Source organism: Neophocaena asiaeorientalis, unplaced genomic scaffold (assembly GCF_003031525.2).
Source record: "Neophocaena asiaeorientalis asiaeorientalis breed wild unplaced genomic scaffold, Neophocaena_asiaeorientalis_V1.1 scaffold417, whole genome shotgun sequence".
Classification (NCBI taxonomy): Eukaryota; Metazoa; Chordata; class Mammalia; order Artiodactyla; family Phocoenidae; genus Neophocaena; species Neophocaena asiaeorientalis.
Genome location: NW_020175387.1, coordinates 1,207,862 through 1,223,370, shown reverse-complemented (window position 1 = coordinate 1,223,370; position 15,509 = coordinate 1,207,862). Strand labels below are relative to the sequence as shown.

General features: G+C 34.9%; 1 protein-coding gene across 1 annotated transcript in view; it reads left to right on the top strand.

Moving 5' to 3' along the window:
• Positions 1-15,286, top strand: part of UBE2W (ubiquitin conjugating enzyme E2 W) — a 75,608-nt gene extending 60,322 nt beyond the window's left edge. The window contains exons 5-6 of the mRNA XM_024765740.1: positions 784-859; positions 9,839-15,286. Of these exons, the coding sequence (XP_024621508.1) occupies positions 784-859; positions 9,839-9,852 (90 nt within the window). The 3' untranslated portion in view covers positions 9,853-15,286. The remainder of the gene's footprint in view (positions 1-783; positions 860-9,838) is intronic.
• Positions 15,287-15,509: the final 223 nt, after the last annotated feature.

The following is a 15,509-nucleotide window of genomic DNA, read 5'->3' as shown; positions in this document are numbered from 1 at the left end:
ATTGCTATTTGGTTGGACCTATCATATTATCTACTAACCTGCCCTCAGTGGCGTTAATACAAATTTGACATGTTTCCAAATCTTTGTAGAGAGGCACATATTTCTTGTGTCTGATCAACATCCAACAGTTTTCAAGAAAATTCTTTCATAACCTGTCTTCAGTGTTGTTAGTTGTAGTTACGGCTATTTCTGATGTAACTCCTTGCAGAGCTGCCATATGCTTCTAATATTGTTCTCGTCAGGGCGTATGTATTGCAGAAATGCTAATGTGTCTTTTCCCCCCTTTGCCTCTTACATACATTTTGGAAACCGAATCCTTTGGTCTCTCCTTGATGATACTTGTTTACAGGAAAACAATAATCCCTTGTGGAGGATTATAAGTTGATAGGGTTTCTCAGACAAACCTAGTTAGGTAGAGTTTTGATTAGCTCACAAAAGTAATTATTAAATTATTTCTAGGGAGATAAGATAAATGAAACCAAAATTCTTTACAACCTAATGCTGCCACTTTAGGTTGATGTCATTGTCTAGTAATCCCATTGGAACCTAACCCAAACCACATATGCACACCTTTTTTTTTTTTTTTTTTTTTTTTTTTAACAATTTCAGTGTCAAGAGGTTACATTGCCTGGAATATATTATTTTTTCAGTTATGACATCTGCATTTATTTTGTTTCTTATGCATTCTGTAATATTTTTGCTAGAGCTTTTATTAAAACTATCTCCCCCTTATGTTTTCCTGTTTTACAACTTCTTATCTATTTAAATTCTTTTTGGTTTCAGAGACGACCACCAGATAATTCTTTTTATGTTCGAACATGTAACAAGAATCCAAAGAAAACAAAATGGTGGTATCATGGTAAGCGGTTTTATTTTAGAATGATAACTTCTCAGTATTTTGGTTTGAAAGATTATATATATGCTTGCTTGGGAAAAAGAGAGATTATATAACTGATGTACTTTTGTAATATGCAGATGAATCTTTAAACTAGTTTAAGATATTTTACGGATAAGTTAGACTAGATTTTTAATGGGGCACATAAAATCATGGCCATCATACAAGTAAAATCTAAAATCGCTTTAACATTCTGCTCTACCATTGTATTGCAGAACAGAAGTCCTTAATAATATTAAGTCAAATTAGAACTGGCCTATTGGGAAACCTGTTACTTGATATAGAAGTTGTGACGCCTTGTGTACTCATTTAGTTATGGTACTGTTGTTAGGGTGGAGGATCACATTGTTAGAGATGGCCCGTTAACTTAAAGAAAGCTCTTCCTATTCTAATAGTTATTCCTGAAAAAATTTGAGGTTCTACTGATTGTAGCTTTATGAATACATATGTTTAATAATTTAATTTCTATTGTTTCTGTTGGGTAATGGTAGCTTAATAATTGAAGGCTGCTAGCATCTTTTCTAAGCTGACTACTGCTTCCTCAAAGAGGTATTTGAAATTAGGAACAGAAGGTTTACATTCATGAGAAACCATAAAATTATGTATAAAAATTATTTTTAAAGTATTATAAAAATGTATATTCTTTACAAATTATTGGTTTAATGTAATTCAGTAGAATGATAGAGTGGGTGCTTTTAAGGTTTGGAAGAAAGATGAGAAGAGCAGTTTGAATTTTGAATTAAAGGATAATGAAGGAGGATATGTCTACCAAACACCAAAAGATAATAATGCAAGAATAGACATTGAAATAGAATTACTCTTTTCGGGCTTCCCTGGTGGCGCAGTGGTTAAGAATCCACTTGCCAATGCAGGAGACATGGGTTCAAGCCCTGGTCCGGGAAGGTTCCACATGCCACGGAGCAGTGAAGCCCGTATGCCACAACTACTGAGCCTGTGCTCTAGAGCAGCCTGTGAGCCACAGCTACTGAGCCCACGTGCCACAAGTACTGAAGCCAGCGTGCCTAGAGCCCATGGTCCGCAACAAGAGAAGCCACCTCAGTGAGAAGCCCGCGCATCGCATCAAAGAGTAGCCCCTGCTCGCCACAAGTAGAGGAAGCCCATGTGCAGCAACAAAGACCCAACACAGCCAAAGATAAACCAATAAATTAATTAATTAGAATTACTCTTTTCTAGGCCTTTCTGTATGTTAGATTTGAATATGTGATAAATAGTGTGTCACAAATCAATGAGAAGGGGAAAAATTATTTAGTAGTAAGTAATCCTTTTAACCTCATATAGAAAATATTTCCTTTGGATTGAATTAATAAGCATTTAAAAAATACAACAATAGAAAAAGTATTTTTTAAAAAGTTGGGTATCAACTCTGGAGGAAGGAAAAAAGAATTTCTGAACTTAAAAGGAATCACAAATTAAACATTTAGATATATGAAAATTTAAATCTTATATAAAAGCATGGAGGTCTTCCCTGGTGCCACAGTGGTTAAGAATCCGCCTGCCAATGCAGGGGATATGGGTTCAAGCCCTGGTCTGGAAGATCCCACATGCCATGGAGCAGCTAAGCCCGTGCACCACAACTACTGAGCCTGTGCTCTAGAGCCTGTGTGCCACAACTACTGAAGCCCGCACGCCTAGACCCCGTGTTCTGCAACAAGAGAAGCCACCGCAGTGAGAGGCCCGCGCACCGCAACGAAGAGTAGCCCCCGCTCGCCGCAACTAGAGAAAGCCCGCGTGCAGCAACGAAGACCCAATGCAGCCAAAACTAAATAAATAAAATTAATTAAAAGAAAAAAAGCACGGAGAAACCTCAAATCCCAGTCGATATAAAGTTAAAAAAATAAAATTGTGAAAGACGTAGCTTGATTAAAAATAAAGACCATTTATAATAGTTGCCTAAGAATAAATTAATTACAAGCGTGGGCAAAAAAGTTCAACACAGTAAAATAACGACAAATTTAATATTTTGAAACTTATTGAATTGGCAGAGTTTTATAAAATGAATGCAGTGTTGGAGGAGGAGAATAAAGGGTAGAATAAAACTGTTTTCAGGGGACATCCCCCATGGTCCAGTGGTTAAGGTTCCGTGCTTCTACTGCAGGGGACACGGGTTCGATCTCTGGTCAGGGAACTAAGATCTCTGCATGCCCCATGGCAAAAAACAAAACAAAACAAAAGACAAAAAACTGTTTTCATATTTGCTGGTGGTGTAGCAAGTTAGTGTAATCCTTTAAGGAAACAGCAGTTCAGCAGTATTTAGCAGTTCAGCTATATTTAACAAGCTTGAAGTTCAAGACTGAACCTTTTGTCTCAGTTGCTAAACTTCTGAGAATCCATCCTTGGAAAATCATCTTTAACACAAAAGATGTTTGATGCATGAAATGTTCCACGGAGCATTATTTATGATAGGCACTTTATTCCTTATCCTCTGTTGTTTCCACTTGTGCTATTTGCCTGGAAGGACTCCTTCCACTCTTCTTGGGAACTCTTTCACCAAACCTTGTTGATTACTCCCTCCTTTAAGGAATCTGATCAACTTTATTACTGTACCAGAATGCTGGTTTTGTTTTACTTTTTAAGATATCCCCAATAATTCTGATATAGCTGGTCACTTGATAACTACTGTTTCAGGGATTCTTAAATATAAAAGGACAGGTTTCCCATGGGAATTCTTTCTGAATACTGAAGGTCCACTGAAACTAAACAAGATCCTACTTGAATTAATTGGCCATTTCCTTCAGTTTACATTTCTGGCTTCTCATTCTTGCACATCATCTTGCCTTTTAGGACTAAATACTAAGCTGTCTCTTCCCTCTGTGCCTTTACAAAGAACCTTTTCAAAAAGAAAAAAACATTCCTTGAGTGTCACAGTCCCCTTTACCTTTGCATAAGTTCTTAAATTCATCAAAAATTAAGATTAGTCAAGCAAGAATGTTGACAAATACAACTAAATCAAACATTTTAAAAAATGTCAAAGTTGCCAAGATAGTAGTCATTCTATTTCAGACCCAACCTCACTAATAATAGAAAAATTCCCCCATTGTCTTTTCCACAGTGTTTTTAAACCATTTTTAAGTCTTTTTGTTAAACTTGAGAAGAAATTGTCTTAGAGTGATGGAATTTTTAAAATATGTATTTTTTTTTTTTTATTTATGGCTGCGTTGGGTCTTCGTTTCTGTGCGAGGGCTTTCTCTAGTTGTGGCAAGCGGGGGCCACCCTTCGTCGTGGTGCGCGGGCCTCTCACTATCGCAGCCTCTCTTGTTGCAGAGCACAGGCTTCAGACGTGCAGGCTCAGTAGTTGTGGCTCACGGGCCTAGTTGCTCCGTGGCATGTGGGATCCTCCCAGACCAGGGCTCGAACCCGCGTCTCCTGCATTGGCAGGCAGACCCTCAACCACTGCGCCACCAGGGAAGCCCCTAAAATATGTATATTTTGAAAGTACAGTTCTCTTTGCCACTCTATCCCACCCCATTGTTAGTATATTCCCATTTTTCCTTTCCTTATTCCCTGGTAGGGAAATTTCAAAAAGATAATCATCTCTTAAGCCCTCTAATGCTGCCTTGTATAGTCAAAAAGACTTATCAGAAGGCCTTTACTTAAGAATACTTCCAGAATTTCTTATTGCTTGCTTTTTTTTTTTTTTTAATATTTATTTACTTATTTATTTTTATTTTTGGCTGTGTCGGGTCTTAGTTTTGGCGCACGGGATCTTCACTGCATCAGGTGGGCTTCTCTCCATTTGTGGTGTGTGGGCTTAGTTGCCCCACGGCATGTGGGATCTTAGTTCCCCAACCAGGGATCAAACCTCCATCCCCTGCATTGGAAGGTGGATTTTTAACCACTGGACCACCAGCGAAGTCCCTTATTGCCTGCTTTTGAATAAGAAAACTTGCATAGTAAAACTGGAAATATAAAAACTCTTTAAAATAAAATATACTTCATAGTAGAAGTTATTTTTCATAGTTAATGGCTTTTATCTATTACTTGTGAAAGCCATACTTTTATAACTAAAGTAGAAGTCTTTTAACAGTTTAAAGGTGGATCATCTCCCAAGTTAGCCAAGAAGTACTAAGAAAAGAGGCTTTTCAAACTAAATTAACCTCTTACATAATGTAAAATGGTACAGGGTTTGTATAGGAATTCATTTTCCCAGTAAACAGATTAAAAGTATCCCCCTTAATACAAATTAGCTGTTTTAAAAAGGCACCTGATTGTAATTCAACTGAATCATGACTATCCTTTTCTAGTTTCCTGTCCCAGGTACAGGTAAATTTTTTTTGTTTACAGATAATCCTGTTTAAAACCTCCTCAGTTCATTGCCTTACAGTGACCGTTCTTATCTCACTGTGTTTTTGGCTCCTGCTTGAATCCTATATGCCTGAATCATTCCTCTCCTGCATTCTCCCTTAAATGGAAGGTTTTGCTCCATGAGTGAGTGTCATACGAAATCAAAGAAGGGTAGTGTTCGTTATACTTTGAGATGATGGAGCGCCCGCTCCGTCATACAGGTGCTTGGGTACAGGGACTCTTCTTGCACTCTTCCTTTACCTTTACAAAGCTAAAGCATTGCAGCTGTGTAGTGTATATTGTCTTCTCCTTTATACATTTCACAATAACAGTTATAAACAATATGAAAAATAGCCCACCTTGGTGTTATAGTTGAATTTGGAAAATCTTACCAAAAAAGGTAATCATACTCATTTAAGCGGAGCACATTAGCTTTGTTTTGGAACTTTTGAAGTTTCAGCTTATGTTTTTCTGCTTAGCTGCTTTAGTTCCAGAAGATCTTCATTGATTATGTTCTCCTTATAACTAATGCCAGTTACCAAGAAATACGGACTCTGGTTATTTTCTTACCATCATCTAATTCTGAAAGGATTACAAGATCAGAGTAGCGTCCTGATGTGACCTGCAGTGCTAAACAAAAAGATCAGAGACTGAACAAAGACTTGCTTGGAGTTGGAAGAACTCACTGAAACACTTAACATTTCAGTTTCTAGAAACCAAGCAGAATTGTAGGCCTCATGTCAAGCTCCACAGCCCCTTTGTGTGGTGCTGACCGACATACTTGGGTCAGCATGGGTCAGAGTGTTTGTTAGGTGTAATCAAAGAGGCAAGAGAGGTTTTGGTTCAGATAGTGAGTGACATCTGTGTACCTCAGAGGGGGCTTCCAGGACGTAGGATGGTGGCATTATTAATGAAGAACAACAAATCTGAAATTGAGTTGATCTCCTGGTTTTAGAAGAGAAGGACTCAGCTGACACACCAAAATTGAGCTGCCAGATACCAGTGTTGGATTCTTGAAAGAAAGCCTCTCTAAGCATAAATTTGTGATCTTCCCCATTGTTAGTATACCTTGAAAATTAGGCCAGTCACACTACCCCACTGTTAATGTCTTTGTATACATCACACCTTATATTGCATTTCTTTTGAGATTCTTCTCTAGAACGCAATAACTTGTTAAAGTGTAAAAAGTCATTGGTAGGTGAATACATATTCCTTGTTGTTAATTACTTGAAGTTGACTATCAACCTGTTGTCCAGAGCTCTCATAGTTTCTGTTCACTAAGGAATTAAGATCATTCCTGCACTGGAATGCAGATATTCTGTGTTGCTGATTAAGGTGGGGGTCCATATGCTTTGAAAATCAGTTGAGCTGAGAATAGGGTTAAAGTCAAGAGGCCTAACCAGAATAGGTATTTGAATAAGACAGCTCATCTCCGCATACAAAAGGCTGAAGAATTCACCAATGATTCAGGTATAGAATCTTCCTTAGAAAACAGATCTGTACCCAGTTCAGTGCACAAATTAATGCTTGAGCTTCAGAGTTCTGTATCGTAAAACACATAATTGTTCTTAAAAAAGGTGAAAAGTATCTTTTTATGAGATCATAAGAATACTTCAGTGAGATAGCCAACTAGAGTCCATTCGTGATACCCATCAGTTTCCTGGGATCAATATTAAACGTATATGACTTAGTTTCTTGAATGGTTGCTTTTCACAGTTGGGAGTACAGATCTGTGGTTCCTGAAGCAGTTTCCTTAAGGTGATAGATAATTGAACAATATAGTTTAAGACGGCTGCTGAGTATGGGCTGCAGAAAAACTAGGCTTATAAGAACTAAATTGGCATAATGTTTCAATACTATGTCCAGTAGACTGATGAGATGGTAATTTGGGGAGGAGTAGAGCAATATTTTTTATAAAACTATACACTACATTCTGGTTCCATTCAGCTGGAACATTTCCTTGTAGGAATATGAGGAGATAGGAACACAAAATTGTCTCAGACTAGTATTAACCAACTCCTTTTCTCCCTGCCTAATAACTATCCGTAGGTTTACCTATGTTAGTTTTGAACCTTTTTATTTGTACTACCTTTTAGGGTTACAAAACCACTTTCTAAATTCCTGAGTCCAAACTTTCACTCTAGTCTAAGTCTTTGCCCTTTGTTTCCTGCGGGATAACAACTCTATTGTCTACTGTGTAATCTTTCTTGAATCAGTTTATCGAAAGAAAACTTTTAATTCCCAAACTGTTGAGACACAAACTTAACTGTAAAGATTTATTTTTGTGTTTCTTGGAGGTAGCATCCCTATCTACTGACCTCTTACTATGTTCCTTTTCTTCTAGTCTTCTTTCCCTGGGAATATCCAGGGAGATGGTTTCCAATATAATGTGATTGTTTTTATACTTTGGGGAAAATTGAATGACCACCTTCTAATATAGTTCTCTCATTCACATTTCTCAGAAGCCCAGTGAAGTTAGCCATGGTAGGTGTCACCTCTCTGGAACTGGTATTTTATGTATTATATTTGAGGGTATAATTTTAGTAGGTTCTTCTGTAGTTCCAGAAAAAATTTAAGTGGTTTATTATGAGATTTTTTTTTTCAGGCCATAATTTTGCCACAAATACTTTAGCCAAGAGGTTAAACCTATTGTGTTCTTTCACCACCTTTTATAGACCTGTATTTGTCTTGATCCAAGATAGGTTTACTCTACCAACTTTTTTTTTTTGGAAGCCAGTCCTAGTATCCAATAATCCTTTTCATATAGCTGGGAAACTATGTTCCTCCTGTTAACAAATGAGTGTTTTGCTTCTTAGTGATTCCCATCTTATTTAGGGAAAAGGTAGACATGGGTTTGGCTCATAACCTGTCTTCATACTGAACTTTTACTCATAGATTACTTATTACATATAGGCATCATGGATATGTAATGTTGTAGTCCCTTTGGGTCCAGCTGTCAGAAATAATTGAAATCCATCTTCAGAACTTATTTAATAAGCTTATTTCTCCAAAGATAGAGGATTCAAAGCAAGTAGTATCATGTTAGTTCTAAACTTCTTTTACCATCTGGCCCAAGATGGGGATGGGGGTTGGGATTGGGAGAATGGCTTCTCATAGATCTCCTAATCATTTTGGTGGTTGGTAGCACATTCGTACAACAGCCTACTATACTGAAAAACTTTCAGAGTTAACAATCTGATAAAGATACATTTATGGTTCCACCTATCAAAGATGATATGTCTTTGGAGATAAAAGCTATCTAGTTAACTAGATAACTTTATGTTTAAGTTGGATTTTATCTGTCACTTTTCTTATTGTAAACATTGTTACGTGGTACGTTACTAAACTTCATCCCCAGTAGTTTGACATACTATACTAGGTAGAGTTTAGTGCCATCTTTTAGCTTAGAGATTTAAATGTTTTAGTATTAATTTCAAGAGACCCTAGTGTTATAAAATACTCTATTGGAGAAGTGATGTTTTAAGGAACCTCCTCATATTCTTAAGCTTATTCTGATCCATGACAAATATATCCTCTTTATTCCAAGATCCACAGTCATTTAAGAGCTACTTTAATGTGACAGTTAGAGGCTGTAAACTATCTACTTGTTCTCTTCTTAAAGATGTTCTTATTTATTTAAAGGATTCTAATGATTTAGATACAGTTTATTTTTAAAATTTAGTCTGTTTCACCCTTTAGATTACCCTTAACGTATAGGATCATAGAATGTTTCACTAATTTGCCCAGCATAGAAATCAGATTTACTGCTTTTTAGCTCTCATTGAGTCTTTATGAATGAGAATTTTATTAGCAATATATCAATCCTAACATGGGATGGTTTGTGTAAAATATTTTGGCCAGTTGTTTAGAATTTTCTTCTTGAGAGCTTTCACAACTTTTGGGTAGTTGCCACTAGTCTTACTTCTTTCTAGAGATTCTTTCTGAAGAATAACCAGTCCTCAAAATCCTTCAAATAGGTTTTGTGAAGTAAATTTTGTAAAATAAGTCATCTACTCCCCAGAATTTATATGTGTTACATAAATGTGTTGAGGCTATCAGAAGGTGTTACTATACCTGTGGGATTGTTTTTTTTTAAATGACCTCCTTTGCGTGTATATGTATACTTGCTGAAAAATTTATTTTCTGAAGAGAAATTAATAACATTTACTACTGATTGATTTAGAGATTGTAACTCATATGTGAAGTTCCTTCTTTCAGTGACGTAACTTGTATTATTCTGTGTTAAGTAGCATAACAGTGTTGGTCAGGAGTTTACTTCCTGTCTCATTACAGTTTTAAATTGTTGCCCGTAAAAGAATTCTCTTATGATTGGTAAATCATGAATATGTGCTAACATATATCAATTTATTATTTGAAATAGAACTAACATACTGATAATAATATCATTTTAAGATTTGTGTAAACTACCATTTCCCTGAAAGAATACAGCTTGATTTGCTTGTCACTATATACTCGAACACAAAATGGACTTTTTTATTTGCAGGGATTGGGGGAGACAAGTCAGAAATGTAAACCATGTTCTTCTTGCTACTTGAAATTATTTCTGTATTAGACTAACTTGCAGATTTTACTTATGCATGCTTGACTATTTTAATTATCTTTTTTCTCCTTTTCTTAAAGATGATACTTGTTGATGCCACTGTTATCATCCTCCTAGCAGAAGATAGTCCTACTGAGAAAATGAGCACTTTGATCATTCAGTCTTTGAACTTTAACCTTTGACTGGAAGTGACCTATAGGCAATGAAGACTACTTCCTTTTACTGCATTTTTACTCGTGTGCATTCTGGGCGCATGTTGATCGCTGGTTCAGTCCAGGCAACTGACATGCTTTTATTAGTCATACAGTATTAATGCAGGTGTCAGGAAATGTCAAATATAATTCCATTTTTTATTTTTATTTTTTTAAGCTTTTGGAAAAGTTCCAGGTCCTCATGTATTGTGCAATAACAATGACTTCCTTGGCGGTTTTGGGACGTTCATTGCCGGCAATGGACGTTGTAACAGGACAAATTTTCATTAACTCCTGCCACCCAATGATTAATGCATGATAGGGCCTATGAAATGAACTTATCATTATCAGTTAGAGTGGGATTATAAATAAAGTGAGGGATCCAACATTACTTTGAAAGTCACCCCAACTGCTTATATTTGGATTGTATGCACTGTGAACCTAAGGTTAACAGCATGAATTAACATGCGTTTTTAAAGGACTGTAATGAAAGATCATTGCGTATTTATTGAATTGTTTATATCTGCTGTCAAATTGTTTTGACATGGATAGTTTTCAAGTGACATTGGCAGAGAGGTACAATATGTTATCCCTATGGTGAAAATGAATTCATTTGTTGTATATAGTTCCTCAGTCTCTGAAGTAAAGGTGTGAGTAATATAGGGTATGAATGGTTTAATCAGGGCTTTATTTTGGAAGTAAGAAAAATGGCAGTGACGAGTAAACTGCTGCAGTCCATGAGTTGGGCTTGTTGTTTGTACGTTAACGATTTTCCCCAGCAGATGACACTCTGCTACTTCCCGCTAGCCGTCAGCATGAGCCCTGCTGCCTCGACACTATTTCATTTATTTGTGTTTGGAAAATCCATAAACATTTTTGTTTGCAGTTTTGTTTCTTTTGTTATGTTAAGTCAAGTTTGAATGTTACAGTACTTTAATTGAAAAACTTTGGTCAAGTTTTTTCTTGTAAATTTTCTTTACTTGTAAGTATCATCTTGTCCTTCAATCCTGTACCCTAAAATAAGAAATACATTTTTGACAGAGGCTTAATGTTTTAACAAAAGAGTGTGGACATTTTTATTTTAAAATTTAGGCAGAAGTACACTATAGAATGGTATGTTTGCTTATTTGTTTCACACAACCATACAGTTTTGTTCTGGAGGGATTTGTTTTGTTTTGTTGTTATTTAAGACTTTGCTTACAGCTAGATAACATTTTTCTATAGAAAAAAAAATTGTTTGAAAGGTCCAACTCTCAGTACCATGTAAGTTAAAGATACTGCAACTAGGTTCTCTTTTTAAAAAGCAATTAATGTATTTTATAAATTACCTTTTCACATATGCAAAATCTGTTTCTACTACAATGTTATTTTTACTAATGCCTATTGTTGCACTCTTTTTGACATATCCTGCAGTGAATATAATGAATCAGTTTGGGCTTAAAAGTGAAAGCCAGTTGGCTAAAAGGTTTGAAATATGTACCCCAGCAAAACCATCCAATCAATAATTGGCAAAGAATATTTTAAAAATTGTTTTTAATCTCTGTATAGATGACATTTTGTAGCTTTGTACATGTTGTTAATTAAGGGCATATAATTTTACACTCTAAAAGTATAATTGTTGAACTCAGGGGTGGGTAGACTTCTAAAATATGTCTGCTGTAGAAATAACTTGAAAAAAAAGTTTAAACTATGGCCAGCCACCAAATTGTGGACACCGTTTATACTGCTGGTTAGCAACTACCAGTGTTTAAACTTAAAAGCATTTTTGTTCTTGACTAGAGATGTACACAAATTCTCACGGTAGTCTCTATCAGTCTTATTAGTTGGCCGATTTAACCAAGACAAAAAAATGTTTTTTGGAATGCTTTGAACTACTCTTAGTTTTTAACTGCTTTTTAATATGAAAATTGCAGCTGTAAATTATGTATTTTTCATATTTTACGTAACTGCTCTAAACTACTGATTCACTTGATCATTCTCTGGGGTGGGGTGAGGGTCTCTCTCCATACTGCTGGTCCTCTTACTAAAATCCTTTTATAAAGAAATGACCTGTGACATTTATTCACCAAAGGAATTAATATACCAGATCAAAGGTTAACAATGCTATCGTATAGATTAATAGGTCATATATAGCCTCAATTGAGTTTTTTAATACAAATAATAGTATTTTAACATACCTCTCTCTCTACATAGAGATACCGTACAATAAATTAAAATGACACAGAGGAAAGCAAAGGAAAACCAAATAATTTTGGTACATTTTATGGTTTAAGGAGAAGATGATAGGATGAAATATCTTGAAATATAGACCATTCAAAATTTGCAATCTGGTAACACCTTATGCATTACTTCCTTGAATTTAGGAATCATTGAAAACTCCTGTGCACTTAGATTTAATTAAGTTAATTTTAAATATAAGTTACATTATTAAAAGCATAAGATGTTTACCTGAGTCATTGCTCAAGAGAGGGCAATTAACGGCTTTGTAATAATAAAAAGAATATTTCTCTGTATTGCGTTGTTGAATGTCAGCCAGAATAACTAAGAAAATGTACATAGGAACATGGTACTTCCCTCTTCCCTGCATTCCCTCTATGAGGCTATCTGCTGCATAGGTCTACAGAATTATACCTTCAGATTTAGGACAATATGTACTCTCTTCTTTTTTATTTATTTATTTATTTATTTTAAGGCCATTCTGGTTTGCCAAATTCTGTTACGGCAGTAGTACATTCAGTTCCTTATTTTGCATGTTTAGATCATGAACTTGGTGCCCTTTCCAAAAAAAAAAAAAAAAAGAAAAAGAAAAAAATTAAGTCAAGTAGGTAATTAATGCCATAGATTTTAAAGAGAGAAACGGTTTTCAGTTTTTTAAGATAAATTTTTAAAAATAAATTTTACGGCTGTTCTCTTAAGGAATTTAATATTCATCTCTAAAGGACTTACTTGTAATGTACAAATTCCTCCTTTTTAGCTAGCAGGGAAATAAGGATTTTTTTTAATCCCCAGAAGAAAATGCTAAAAATAGCTTTTATATAGAGTTCATCTGGAGAAAGATCTTAATACTTATTGTTTTGACTAGGTATGTAAATATTTCGTATAAAGTATCTAGAATAGTTTACTACTTTTTCCCTTCAGAAATTTTAACTATATGCAAAAATATATATCATTAGATTCCTGTGGTAGATAATCATTTCTTCAGATTCTAAAACAGGTATCTAGCGACTGCTTAATTGTTCCCAGATTGCATCAAAGATGAAATGAAATGAGTAATGATATGAAAATGGTATGTAACCACATATTACTTGTTTCTGGTAATCGACTCTTATTTTTTAAAAAGCCTATTGTTTTTGAGAATTGAGGTATTTAAAAACTTGTTAAAGCTTCTTCCTAAAAATAGAAGAGAAGAGCAGGTACTGTGTGTTTAAAAAGAATTTTTTTTAAATAAAGAATTCAGTGTCACTAGTTCTAAGCCTTTATGGTTACTGCTGCCTACATTTCTCAATCTCACTTTTATTTTGTTTTTTTGTACATATTTTAGCTGAATGCTTAAGATTTGTGATTGTGTACATAAGTTTATTTTCAAAAAGAGCTGAGGCTTGACCATATGAGTCTTTTCTGAGGATTCATTGTTATCAGAATCAGCTACTGCACTATTCTGTTATGCTAATGCCTTTGCATGATTAAGATCTGTGAACAAGGTATCTTTTCATCTGCACCTCCTGGCCCTAATCCTCTTTACAGTCTTTATTTTTATTCCACCTTTATTCTTCTTCCTTCCTGCCTCCTCACAGATACCAGTGATCAGTCTTCAGTGTCCCTCTGACCTCTCAGATTTTCTCCCCTCTTCCCTCCCTTCTTTCCTTCCTTCCCTTTCCTCTCCCTTTCCCTTTCTTGAGGTTAGGAAATCTAGAGAAGGAGGATTATTAAAATTATATCAGAAAAAAATTTTAATAAAAAGATTCCATCCTACAAATAAAATAATTTATGATACCTAATCTTAGTCCATCAGTAGATGGCTAAATTTGTTGAATAATTGACTACTTGATAAATAAGCTGTTGTTAGCTATAACTTAGTTCTTAAATAGTGATACTGAGGGAATTTCATTTACTTTTTGGATGTGACTCTCTCAAAGCCTAATTATTGCCCAAATGAATTAAATTACTTATTTTGGTGAAAGTGTTTTTCCATTTAAGTTTCTAAACCATTTTGAGACTTGGAGCTATGTTTTAAAAATAATAATTTGTGGGAGACTTTTACTTTCTCAGCATAAATTAAAGACAGATTTATATACATCATTATCATTAGAGGCCCGTGGAATCTAAACATGTACTTCAAACTCAGATCTCTGTCCTTCAAGTTGAAGTTCTGGTTCTGACTATGGTCCTGATAATTGAGGTGTTTATTGTGACTTTAATTCTCAAATGTTAGCATTGGGACTTATGGTTGGGGATGAATCTCCAAAATTATTACATGAATATCTTTCTTATGAAAAGTTTGTTGTTAATAAAACTGTGATATCTGAAGCCATTTTGAATATGTGGAAGGAATGTCTGAATAGAAGCCAGTACGTCTTCACAAACCTAAAGAACTCGAGTTTTGCAAGTTGAGCGCAGTTGATTGGGAAAGGAGAAATAGTTCTTGTTCTATTTCTTGGCACGTACACCATCAGGGTTTTGAGAAAAGTTTGCTCCCACAGTAATTCTCAGAGCTCTTTTCTCAAAGGCAAAAGCACGGTTTCAAAACTCACCGGGCTGTGGCTTGTTAGATGTGACTTCACGTGTCAGATTTCCTGACGCATCAAATTACTGAATAATCTTGCCTCTCTAATTAAAAACCTGAAACAGGACGAATAAAGAACTTGGTAGATTGTGTCAGATAACCCTGGAAATGCAAGTCTCTTCGTAGTTAATCACAGATTGTTTACATAATGCAAACTGATTGTCAGGCTCAAGGAACATAGTTATTTGAATAGATTATTAGGTCAGTTATCTAGTAGCCAAGAATTAGGTGCATGTTCAAGTCATAATGGATATGTTATTTTTAGTTGGTACCATTTTTCTCTCAATATTCAGAAATACAGATTGTGCATTTTATTAATAGGAATGGAAGCTCATGCTTGAAGATTTGCATAGGGCGGATGTATGTATTTTATAAAATCAAGTTGTACAATATGTAAAGCTACTGCTTTTTAAATAGAATATAAATGTTGACAGATAAATCTATATATTATATATTTTTAAATACATGTATCAAACTTTTGTTAGTTGAATACAAACTACATTGTGTGCTTTATGGAATTCAGTAACTTTTAATAATAAAGCAGTTGTCATTGATTTCTTTTTCTGTAGACTTCAATGCTAAATTGGATAGATATTAAACCTTTTTGTAGTTTATGATAATGTGAAAATTTATATAATAGTTCCTCTTTATAAAAGACTGTGATCTTGAAAGGATTATGGAAATAGTAACATGTCCATTTCCAAAATGAATACAACAGAATGAAGATAGTCACTAAAGCCACTTGTTTTTTTATTTAAAGATCATCTTTGCTTAGTA